The 12,588-nt window shown below is 29.4% G+C and overlaps 1 protein-coding gene across 1 annotated transcript; it reads left to right on the forward strand.

Annotated features, from left to right (window-relative positions):
- The first annotated feature begins 349 nt into the window (after positions 1-349).
- LOC112032022 (probable LRR receptor-like serine/threonine-protein kinase At1g05700) lies at positions 350-10,145 on the forward strand. The gene is given in 14 exon segments (XM_065779148.1): positions 350-431; positions 729-1,263; positions 6,700-7,178; positions 7,271-7,409; positions 7,506-7,577; positions 7,690-7,761; positions 7,840-7,920; positions 8,042-8,138; positions 8,141-8,192; positions 8,296-8,519; positions 8,613-8,739; positions 9,209-9,271; positions 9,361-9,550; positions 9,734-10,145. Coding segments are annotated over 14 exon segments (2,625 nt in total).
- Positions 10,146-12,588: the final 2,443 nt, after the last annotated feature.

Genomic DNA, 12,588 nt, shown 5'->3' on the forward strand with positions numbered 1-12,588 from the left:
TTCAGAATTCATTATTCAAATTCCAAGCGGTTACTATGACTTGTTGAAATTTTACTTGTTCTTAAAGAGAGAGAAAAACTTCCATACACTCCAAGCGGTGTATGAGTGTAAATTTCCAGACTAAGCCAAAGGTGAAACTTCAGAGTAATACAGATAGTTTTGCAGGTAGTTTTGCAAATGAATTAACCAATTTGATGAACTCTCAATTTGCAAAGAGAGGTCCCTCTTGTGACAAGAACAACTTAGTTACTTAGTACGCTATTAAACTATTCTGCAGTACAAAGGATAAGATGGTGGAGAAATTTTCTGCAGCATTGTCCCAATAAGAGAAAAAATTTAGATGTTTATGATGGGGAGCTTCAAAAATTTCATCCTTGCTTTTCTTGGTGGGTTTGTTCTTATACATCTAGTTAATGCCCAGGATCAAGCAGGTATGGTAGTCTTCTTCATTTTTTTTCCCCTTCTTTTATCTATCAAATTAACATTGAGTTCTAGTTAATTCAACTGGTAAAATTATTGTTGTCAATTAAAAGTTCTGAAGTTCAATATCTATCAACAACAAAAAACTAATTAATATCTTGGTCTGATTATAAAGAGCTATCATCATAAACGGATGCCATAAGCATATCTTGGTGTTTTCAAATGAATCATCTAGAGTTCAAATCTTCTCCTTACTCAGCTATCCATTTAACTAAGGTATTATTATATATTCTGTTTGTCTGTCTCAGGCTTCATAAGCATATCTTGCGGGTCACCAGAAAATTCAAGCTTTTCGGAGGCAACAGGCATAAATTACATTTCAGATGCCGCATTCATAGACACTGGTATAAGTCAGAATATTTCAACTGTATATATGGCTGGTCTTCAACAACAAGCATGGGATCTCAGAAGCTTTCCTCAAGGAATCCGGAACTGTTACAACATAAATATTATGCAAGGCACTAAGTATTTGATCCGAGGAACTTTCTTCTATGGAAACTATGATGGACTAAGTAAGTTACCACAGTTTAATCTTCATCTAGGTGTAAATAAGTGGGACACGGTCAAAATAGAGAATGTATCTGTTGTTGTCATCAAGGAGCTCATACATGTTCCATCTCAAAATTATTTACAAGTCTGTCTTGTAAACACGGGCCTCGGAATGCCATTTATATCAGCAATAGAGCTAAGGCCATTGAACAATAAGACGTATGTAACAATTTCTGGATCATTGGCACTCTTCAGTCGCTACGATCTTGGTTCACTAAGCCGTACAGTATACAGGTGAGTCACTCTATTTAAGATTAACTCCCTTGCTACTTTTCATTGCTACCAACAAAAAGAACACATCTTGGTTCACTAAGCCGTACAGTATACAGGTGAGTCACTCTATTTAAGATTAACTCCCTTGCTACTTTTCATTGCTACCAACAAAAAGAACACATGCAGTAACGGTTTGAAATTTTACAGCGTATAGAGTCATGACATTTTTAAATTTTAAATAACATGATTCTCAATACATGTTTAGATTTGTAATTTAATTTGAACACAGAATTAAATCCATTACAAATGGCAATGATTACATAATCGTTTTTTATTAGTTGTGCTTAAGAAAATGAGGGATGATAGGTTAATTATCAATTTGACTATAAATAAATAATAATAATAATAAAATTGTTACAAACATGGGTGGTAATGATTTTTTTTTTGATTGAAGGGGTGGTAAGGAATTTGATTGGTTATATAAGGTTTTTGAAAATATAGTAAGTTCAATAAGGGCTAGATGTAAAAGCCCTATTTGCACCTTCCAATAATGTTGTGTTAGATTTTCTTTTTTTGTAGGAAACAATAATACTTATTAAAACCCACAAACACGAAAGTAGTATATAAAGTTTTTTAAATAGACTTATAATATATTACATAACTAAAGTACCACTACCAAAGGGTCTAACGTTTGTAGTAGTAGCCTACGGTTATAAGGACTGAAACTTTAACACACATTACTAATGTGGGATAAACATCCCTAATTTTTTTTTTTTCTTTTTGAAGAAAGCAGTAATAACTATTAGAATACACGAACACGAAAATAGTATATAGAATTTCTTATGTTGTGCTAGATAAACACACAATTATAGTCTCATCTATAATCTATAATCTATTATAAATATAAAGCCAAAGACATTTAAATTTTGGTTGACCTCGTAATAGTGTGCAACATAATCTTTTGACACCTTACTGTTATACACATCAGTATTATAGTATATATGTTTTAAATTAAATTTCAATTTTATTGTACATTAAGCGCCATTTATTATAATCTTCTCCCAACATGTTTTTTAAATGGCAGAATATATACTTCCATATACAATAGAATCATAGGAAATAGCTAATGCTAGATTATATAATCATAATCATAGTAAATGTCTATTAATAAATAATTATCAAATTTCATCTTAGACAAAATAAATAAATAAATAAGAGAGAGAAATCAAAATTCATATTATATTTTTCAATACATTTGATTTTTGCAAATAAGACCATAAACTGATATACACACGGGATCTCATTAAAACATTGTTACTATATATATATATATATATTCACTTTTTTTTATATATATATTTGGCAATAATAAAACTGAATATATATATATATATATATATATATTCACTTATATATATATATATATATATTTGGCAATAATAAAAGTGAAATGTTAAGGAATATTCTAAGGTCTAGAGTATTTGTTAGTTATCTATTTTAGAAAAAATTTTATAAGGAAAAAGAAAACAATAAATGTTTTGGCAACTTTTTCAATTTTTTATAAAAATTCTATATAAACATTCCTAAAATGGTTTATTGACAATTACTCTAAGGGCACCTATTAACATGTTACAAAAAAATTGTGAACAAGCAATAAAGTATTTAAAAAAAAAAAAAAGAATTTATAAAGAGTTCTATCCAAGTAATTAATACAATATTTGGACAATTAATTTTCATCTTTGGTAGAATTTCACAATAGTTTGTAAGGAAAATCTGATATATATATATTCACTTTTTTTTTGGCAATAATAAAAGTGAAATGTTAAGGAATATTCTAAGGTCTAGAGTATTTGTTAGTTATCTATTTTGAAAAGTTTTATAAGGAAAAATAAAACAATAAACGTTTTGGTACCTTTTTCAATTTTTATAAAAATGCTATATAAACATTCCTAAAATGGTTTATTGACAATCACTCTAAGGGCACTCATTAACATGTTGCAAAAAAATTATGAAAAAGTAATAAAGTGTTTTTTTTTCATTTTTTTTAAAATTTTATAAAGAGTTTTATCCAAGTAGTTAATACAATATTTGGACAATTAATTTTCATCTTTGGTGGAATTTCACAATAGTTTGTAAGGAAAATCTTATATATATATTCACACTTTTTTTTTTTTTGGCAATAATAAAAGTGAAATGTTAAGGAATATTCTAAGGTCTAGAGTATTTGTTAGTTATCTATTTTAGAAAAGTTTTTATAAGGAAAAAAAAAAACAATAAATATTTTGGCAACGTTTTCAATTTTTTATAAAACTGCTATATAAACATTCCTAAAACTATTTATTGACAATTACTCTAAGGGCACTCATTAACATGTTACAAAAAAATTGTGAACAAGTAATTAAGTGTTTTTTTTATTTTTTTTTTATTTTTAAGTTTATAAAGAGTTTTATCCAAGTAAGTAATACAATATTTGGACAAATAATTTTCATCTTTGGTGGAATTTCACAATAGTTTGTAAGGAAAATCTGATATATATATATATTCACTCTTTTTTTTTTTTTTTGGCAATAATAAAAGTGAAATGTTAAGGAATATTCTAAGGTCTAGAGTATTTGTTAGTTATCTATTTTAGAAAAGTTTTTATAAGGAAAAAAAGAAAAAAAAAAACAATAAATGTTTTGGCAACTTTTTCAATTTTTTATAAAAATGCTATATAAACATTCCTAAAATGGTTTATTGACAATTACTCTAAGGGCACTCATTAACATGTTGTAAAAAAATTGTGAACAAGTAATAAAGTGTTTTTTTTTTTTTTTTTTTTTAAGTTTATAAAGAGTTTTATCTAAGTAATTAATACAATATTTGGACAATTAATTTTCATCTTTGGTGGAATTTCACAATAGTTTGTAAGGAAAATTTGATATATATATATATATATTCACTCTTTTTTTTTTTTTTTGGCAATAATAAAAGTTGAAATGTTAAGGAATATTCTAAGGTGTAGAGTATTTTTTTAGTTATCTATTTTAGAAAATTTTTTATAAGGAAAAAAAAAATAAATGTTTTGGCAACTTTTTCAATTTTTTATAAAAATGCTATATAAATTCCTAAAATGGTTTATTGACAATTACTCTAAGAGCACTTATTAACATCTTACAAAAAAAATTGTGAACAAGTAATAAAGTTTTTTTTTTTTTTTTTTTTAAGTTTATAAAGAGTTTTATCAAGTAATTAATACAATATTTAGACAATTAATTTTCATCTTTGGTGGAATTTCACAGTAGTTTGTAAGGAAAATTTCATATTCGAAAAAGATGTTGGAATATCAAAACAGCTGGCTATGATTTTTCACGCAAGCTTTCATGGTTTTGCTAACTCCAATATTAAAGCTTTGGGTTGTGTTTGGCATTGGCTTAAAGAGTCAGTTTTTTTTTTTTTTATTTTACCATTTAGTTTATTTTTGCTACTATTTAGCTTATTTTTTAGAATTCAAATCTTCTAGATTTTTTAGAGTATTCTACCAATAAGTTTCTTTAAATCCTAACTACTCTTTTATGATTTAATGGTTTAGATTCTATCATGTCAACATTCCACTAACATTACTCTTAAAATAATAAAATGATGTTGCAAATAAGACAATTAAGGTTATTGTTAGTGGAATGCTGAATGACGCAATCTAGACCATTAAATCATTAAAGAATTGTTAAGATTTAAGAAAATCTATTTGGTAGAATACTCTAGAAAATCTAGAGGATCTAAATCCTATTTTTTATACTATTCATGTGTCTCATTATACTATTTCAACTACTTTTTAGTTTTATCTATAACACTTTTAGGAAAAAGTTTGAGAGATGCTAAATCCACAACATTTTTACAACAAATTATAGATAGTTAGTTGTTATTGGTTCAAATTTGAACTTAACACTAAGATTAATTTTTTGTCCCAACAAAAACAACCAGTAATAACTTATTACTTAGGATTTGTTATAAAAATGTTGTGAAAATGTTGTGAACATATCATTTCTCAAAACGTTTTCAGTTTCAGTAAAATAAACTGTTCCCAAACAAACTTTGAGCCACACTTTTTTTTTTCTTGGAGTACAATGCCAGAGGGGAGTGGTTCGGATAACTGCTACACATATTCTAGCTAGATACACTTAACAATTTATTCACAAACCGTCATACAATTCTAATTTATATAGGTTTTTTTTTTATTAGGTTATAGAATTTTAATGAAATTGTAAATATACTGGCTTTAATTTTTCTAACTATATATATATATATATATATTTAGAAGAATATCAGTTAATAAAAATCTAGAGGATCTAAATCCTATTTTTTGTACTATTCATGTGCCTCATTATGCTATTTCAGCTACTTTTTAGTTTTATCTATAATACTTTCAAGAAAAAGTTTGAGAGATGCTAAGTCGATAACATTTTTACAACAAATTATAGATGGTTAGTTGTTATTAGTTCAAATTTGAACTTAACACTAAGATTAATTTTTTGTCCCAACAAAAACAACCAGTAACAACTTATTACTTAGGATTTGTTGTAAAAATGATGTGAAAATGTTATGGACATATCATTTCTCAAAACGTTTTCAGTTTCAGTAAAATAAACTGTTCCCAAACAAACTTTGAGTCACACTTTTTTTTTTTTTTGGAGTACAATGCCAGAGGGGAGTGGTTCGGATAACTGCTACACATATTCTAGCTAGATACACTTAACAATTTATTCACAAACCGTCATACAATTATAATTTATATAGGTTTTTTTTTTTAATTATTAGGTTATAGAATTTTAATGAAATTGTAAATATATTGGCTTTAATTTTTCTAACTATATATATATATATATATTTAGAAGAATATCATTTAATATAGGGTATGTATTCAACTCAACACCAATGAATACTTTTTCATGGGTTGATAAGTTGGGCTGTGTTCTAAATTTTTTTTGAAACTTGGGTTGTTAAACTTTCAACCCAATGGGTTGATAAGTTGGGTTGTTTTCTAATTTTTTTTTTGAAACTTGGGTTGTCAAACTTTCAACCCAAGTAACCCGCCAAATTTTTGCTATTTTCAATTTTAAAAATATGTATTTTGAACTATTAGTTCAATTTAATTTGGACTTTGGAACTTAGTTTAAATTGATTATTTTGATTTATTTTGGCAATTCAAAATTTAGTCTTGATGAAACTGGAATATTGGCATTATTAGGCCCAACTATGTAATTACAATCATTTATCAATGAGAAATGGGTTTAAAAAACTGAATGATGCCCGATATTTTATTGGGTTTCACAAAATTGTCTGAAAACCTAACCCAAGTTGGAATGGTTTTTAAAGTTCCCATAGGCTGGGTAGGTTTGAGATTTTCCCAATATGAAGATTTCAAATTAAATCTATAAACAATTAGTTTCTGACTTATGCTAAACATTTATGTTTTCTTAGATATCCAGTCGACGTTTATGATCGCATATGGTATCCCTATTTTGATAATGAGTGGACAAGTTTAAATACTACGCTTACCATTGACTCCCAAAGTAACAATTATTACCAACCAGCATCTATTGTAATGGGTACAGCCGTCACACCAATTAATGTTACTGCTCCTTTGGACATGTATTGGGATTCAGAGAGTGCAACTTCCGAATACTATATCTACATGCACTTTGCTGAAGTTGAACATCTCAAACCTAATCAATCCAGATCAATAAACATTACTCTAAATGGGAACTACTGGTGGAGTATATCTTCTCCATTATACTTGTACACAACCACGGTGTGCAGCCAATCGGCCTTGGAAATTGCCCAAACATATAACTTTAAACTGTTCAAAACAGAAGGCTCAACACTGCCACCCATCATCAATGCAATTGAGATATATTCCGTGAGAAATCACTCGCAACCAGGAACAAACAAACAAGATGGTATGTTTTCTTCCACACATGTCAATATTGTGCCTTCCTTTTCTTTTTCTCTTTTTTGCTTACTTATTTGGATGCATATGAAAATGTTATAGTTGATGCCATCACAAATATCAAGTCAACATACGAACTAAAGAGAAATTGGGAAGGTGATCCGTGTCTCCCACAAGCATACTCATGGGCTGGTTTACATTGTAGCTATGATAGTATTAACCCCCCTAGAATAATATCCTTGTAAGTTTATTCGTTCGGATATGTGCTTCATGAATTGGGACTTTTTGTTTTCTAGTATCTCTTAATTAATATTTTGTGAAATGTAAATTGAATCAGGAACTTGTCTGCTGGTGGATTGACTGGAGTGATATCTGCTGATATATCAAATCTCATGATGTTACAATATTTGTAAGTACTTGCAATTCACATAACAAAAATGTAAAATCTGATAATGAATACCAAATTTGGTTACAATTTTTATGACAACCAATGTGAAATGAAAGTAATTTGCCAATTTCAGGGATCTATCGGACAATAGCCTAACTGGATCAATACCAAAATTTCTTTCTCAATTGGAATACTTGAGGGTCCTGTAAGTTGAATTTTAAGATTGTTACTGCAAATTTATTTGTTAGAAAAGATATAAATTATATTCACTTTACCTTTGCAGAAACTTAGAAAGAAATCAGCTTACTGGATCTGTTCCAGCTGACCTCATAGAAAGATCAAACAATGGTACACTATTATTGCGGTATGATTTTTGTTGAAAATAGTAACACTTCATTTTCATAATTTTTATACATAGAATTTCTCTATGTATATATTTCAATGTGTTAATTAAAATTTCATTGACATCCTTTTTATTAATCTAGTGTGGATGAAAATTCAAGTCTTTGTGGATCTGGATCATGCAAAGAGAAGAACAATATTGTTATTCCAATATCAGTCATTCTCTTATTCATTGTTGTGGGCCTGTGGCTGTCATGTGGGGGCTTTGGAGATATCAGAAATATAAGAATAAAGGTTAAAAATTTTATATAAAAAGATGCATATTCATTTTAACCTAAGAATAAAAATCTCCTCACTTATGTGCTTATAATGCTAATGATGTTTGCAATTACGACAGTAGAAACAAAATCCAACATTCAGACCAAGTCGTTAGAGTCAATAGATTCAATGCAACGACAATTTACATACGCTGATCTGGTAAGAATTACCAACAATTTTGAGACAGTTCTTGGTAAGGGTGGATCTGGACAAGTTTACCAAGGCTGCATTGATGACACTCAAGTAGCAGTGAAAGTGCTTTCTCTACCATCAGTTCAAGGGTATCAACAATTTCAAGCAGAGGCAAGCAACTATGTCTCTATTTTGAGCACACATAGATGTATACATAGAGATTTTAATATTAAATTAATGAACATTACGCTTCTTGAATGGCAGGTAAAACTTCTTATGAGAGTTCATCATAGGAACCTAACCACCCTCGTCGGGTATTGCTATGAAGGAACAAGCATGGGGCTTGTCTATGAGTACATGGCCAACGGAGACTTAGAAGCACATCTTTCAGGTTGGTCATAATAAAAGTATCTACCGAAGATTCCATTTTTTCAGTATATTTTTTAGGAATTAAGAGTATATTATTAAAATTAAAAAAAGAATTTGAGGGAATATACGTAGAGAAATTCTATAGACACAAAATATATATATATATATATATATATATATATGATATTGTTGATGTGGAAGATTGTAAATGGCAAGTAAAAAAATAATGTCAATGGTGAACTCAAATAAGAACTAATAAAAATTTGTCAACTCAATTGTTGTGAATTTTTTGCTTATATAGTATTGCTCATATATATCGGCATGTCCTACCAATAGTAGTCTAGTACAATATAACATATGACCCAACCTAGCTTGGGCCTAGGGGAGACATAATCTAACATTAGCAACATACTTTAATCGTCACATGATCAAAGTTAGTTTAATTGAAATACACAACAAGAAAATCTAACACATTTTATTTATTTATGCAGGTAAGAATACTAATATCTTGGGTTGGGAAGCAAGGCTTAATATAGCAATGGAAGCAGCACAAGGTCAGTGATGAGCCAATGAGTTTATTTGCTGATCGTTTTTTAATAGTGCTTCATCTTTTCTAAAAATGATTTTTTACTGTGAAATGTAGGATTGGAATATTTACACAATGGTTGTAAACCACCTATAATCCATAGAGATGTGAAAACTACAAATATCTTGTTGAATGAAAATTTTAATGCCAAACTAGCCGATTTTGGTCTATCCAAAATTTTCCCAACTGATGGCACTCATGTCTCAATGCTTAGTGTTGCTGGCATCCTTGGATACCTCGACCCCGAGTAAGTAATTTTCTATTTATTTATTTATTTTTTTTACTTATTTAAATCCACAAGCATGTGACCATTTCTAAATGGAAAGGGATACAAGCCTTTTCCGGTTAAACTGAATGGGAATGACTTAAAAATTGAACTTGTTAAAACAAAAGATGAAAAAAAAAAAGTATGACATGCATTTGCTTGTAGGTACTCCATTTCATATAGGCTGACTGAGAAAAGTGATGTTTATGGTTTTGGGGTTGTTCTTTTGGAGATTATCACAAGTCGGCCCGCAATTGAAAGATCCTATGAAAATACTCACATAAGCCAATGGGTGAGAATGATGCTTGATAGAGGAGATATTCAAAATATTGTTGATCCAAGGTTGGGTGGAGATTTCAACGTTAACTCTGCTTGGAAAGCTGTTGAAATAGCAATGGCTTGTGTGTCCACCACCTCCAGTAATAGGCCACCAATAAGTGAGGTGGTAGTGAGACTAAAGGAATGTTTGACATCTGAAATAGTAATTAAAAGGGAGAATTTCGAGGGTGAATCAAATTATTCAGTTGATATAGTCAATATGAATATGATTAAGGAATCCAATCCTTTAGCCAGGTAAGTTGTTGCCCAAAAATGAGAATCATGTATTTGACCTTTAACTGTTTTAGAAAAATTTTGGATACAATCGTTAAAGTGGTTTACATTACATTCTCCAATTAATCAATGAATTATAAATACTATATTTTTCCTTTTTAAGAGGAAAAAATTTAATGTAGATATATATTTGATATTAATTCAAAAACTTAATTAATTCTACACCTTAGGAATTATTGCTAAGCTGTATTGTTTGCTTTACTTTAAAAGAAGTACTATGTTAACAGCATTTTTACAATACTTTCATTACAAATTTTAGGGGGTAAGTTGTTATTAGTTATAATTTGAACACATTACTAAATTTTTTTTTCCCCTATTAATAACAACCTGCCACTTAAGATCTGTTATAAAAGTTCTGTGAAAACGTTGTGGACATTACATTTCTTTTATTGTAACCTCCTATCAATGCATATCAGAAACAATGCTAGGACCACATCTCTTTACACAATTTGAAAGTTAAAATTCAATTTGAAAGAGCTACATGAACAACATTTTTACACCAATTCACAGATGGTAACTTATTATTGGTTCTAATTTGAACCAACTAATAAAATTACTTTTTTTACCTACTAGTAACAGCTAATAATAATATGTCATTTAGAATTTGTTGTAAAAATGTTGTGAACATAACATTTCTCTTAGTTAAATGAATCTTCAAAATTGTAAAAATTACATCTCTTTATTCGAACTCTTAACTTCTATGTTAACTAGAATTAAAATTAGAGTGTTATTAAGAATTGCTCTTAAGGTATTTGTTAATAGATCATTTTAATAAAATTTTAATACTATTTTTATGAGAAATGTAAAAGCTGTCAAAAAAATTTGTCACTTTATTTTTTTTTTCCTATAAAATGTTTCAAAAAATATTTTCTAAATCAATGCTCTTAGTGCATTTGTTAACTTACCCTTAAAATTAATAGGGTAAATTAGCTATTTGATCCCTAATCTTTAGTTTGTCTATCAATTTGGTCCCTAACATTTTATTGTGTCAAACTAGTCACTATCACTAAATTGTGAATAAAAAATATTGACATGGCTAATGGTAATATTAATATATTATATATTCCGCGACATACCACATGTCCAAAAATTGAAAATTTTTTGAACTTAGCTTATTTTGATCTTCATTACCAAAAACTAAAGATTTGAAAATTTATTTTCCCTACTTTTCTTTTCCTTTGCTTTAATGGGAACCAAGCATGGAATAAATACTAAGAAATCTATAAAGTTGAATTTATTCAACTATGTGTTGGCTTTATTCCGTGTCAAATTTACTTGTAATTCAGCATTTAGAAACCTTGTATTTAGGTGGGAATAATGTAAGGGTTGTGTGTGAGAGATTGTGAAGAATTGATCATGTGTGTGCATCAAGAGGCAACTCACGACTAGATCTCGTGACTGACTCGCGAGTGGTGACTCACCAGAATGTGGCACACGTATGGAGCATGCAAGAAGTTGAAGGCTTAGGACAGCTGGATCACTACAGGAAAAAAAGTATAGTCTAGTCATTCTGTTAACTGGCGACTGGAACTCGCGACTTATCCCTGTTTTGTTGAAAAATGTCTTTTCACATTCCATCTCATACCCTACTATAAATACCCTTATACCCACGAAATATAAAGAGCTTCCAGAGAGAATTTTGAGAGAAAAACCCTAGAGAACAACAAGATTGATTCATATACAATCTTATACATTTGATTCTCCAAATTCCTCTATTTTCACCATCTCCATTGTCATACCCATGAGAGGATCTTAAGCCAAATCTTTACCTCACCAAATTCATAGTAGTGAGAAGGTTCATGGTGTTTAGGAAGCAGTTCAAGAGAGAACCTATTCATATTGGTTAATGTAATGGGCTAATTGCGGGATCTAATAAGCTAAAGAAGACACGGTTAGGCGTAACCTTGTTGGAGCAAGAAGCTTTGAGGGCTTAGGTGCATCGAGTAGATTAGACTTGGAGGGTCTATTACTATTCATGTATCCCAACTAATTTTCTAGTGGATCATTTTACCGCTTGGAGGGTGGCGGAGAGGTTTTTGCCGAGTTCTTCAGTTTCCTCTTCGATAGCACATGCCGATGTTATCTTCTGTTTGCTTCTCTCTATCCCTTACTCTTTGCTTTTAATTACTGCTGAGTTGTGATTAAAATATGGCTTAGAGAAGTTTGCATATTTGAGTATTGCTTATATTTATCATTCCACACATCAATTGTTTGAATATAAGCTTTGTATTGGAAAATTTGTTTTGGGGTCTAAACATTCGCAAGTGTTTTATACACAAAGTGAGTTTTCAATTGGTATCAGAGCTGGTACACTTTAATGGATTTCTATATCCTTAATGTGATCCTAAACCCCTTGTAGCTATGGATGAGACTATGGAAAAGGTCATGTTGAATTGTGGTGCAAATGT

This window comes from Quercus suber, unplaced genomic scaffold, assembly GCF_002906115.3.
Source record: "Quercus suber isolate HL8 unplaced genomic scaffold, Cork oak 2.0 scaffold_200, whole genome shotgun sequence".
NCBI lineage: Eukaryota > Viridiplantae > Streptophyta > Magnoliopsida > Fagales > Fagaceae > Quercus > Quercus suber.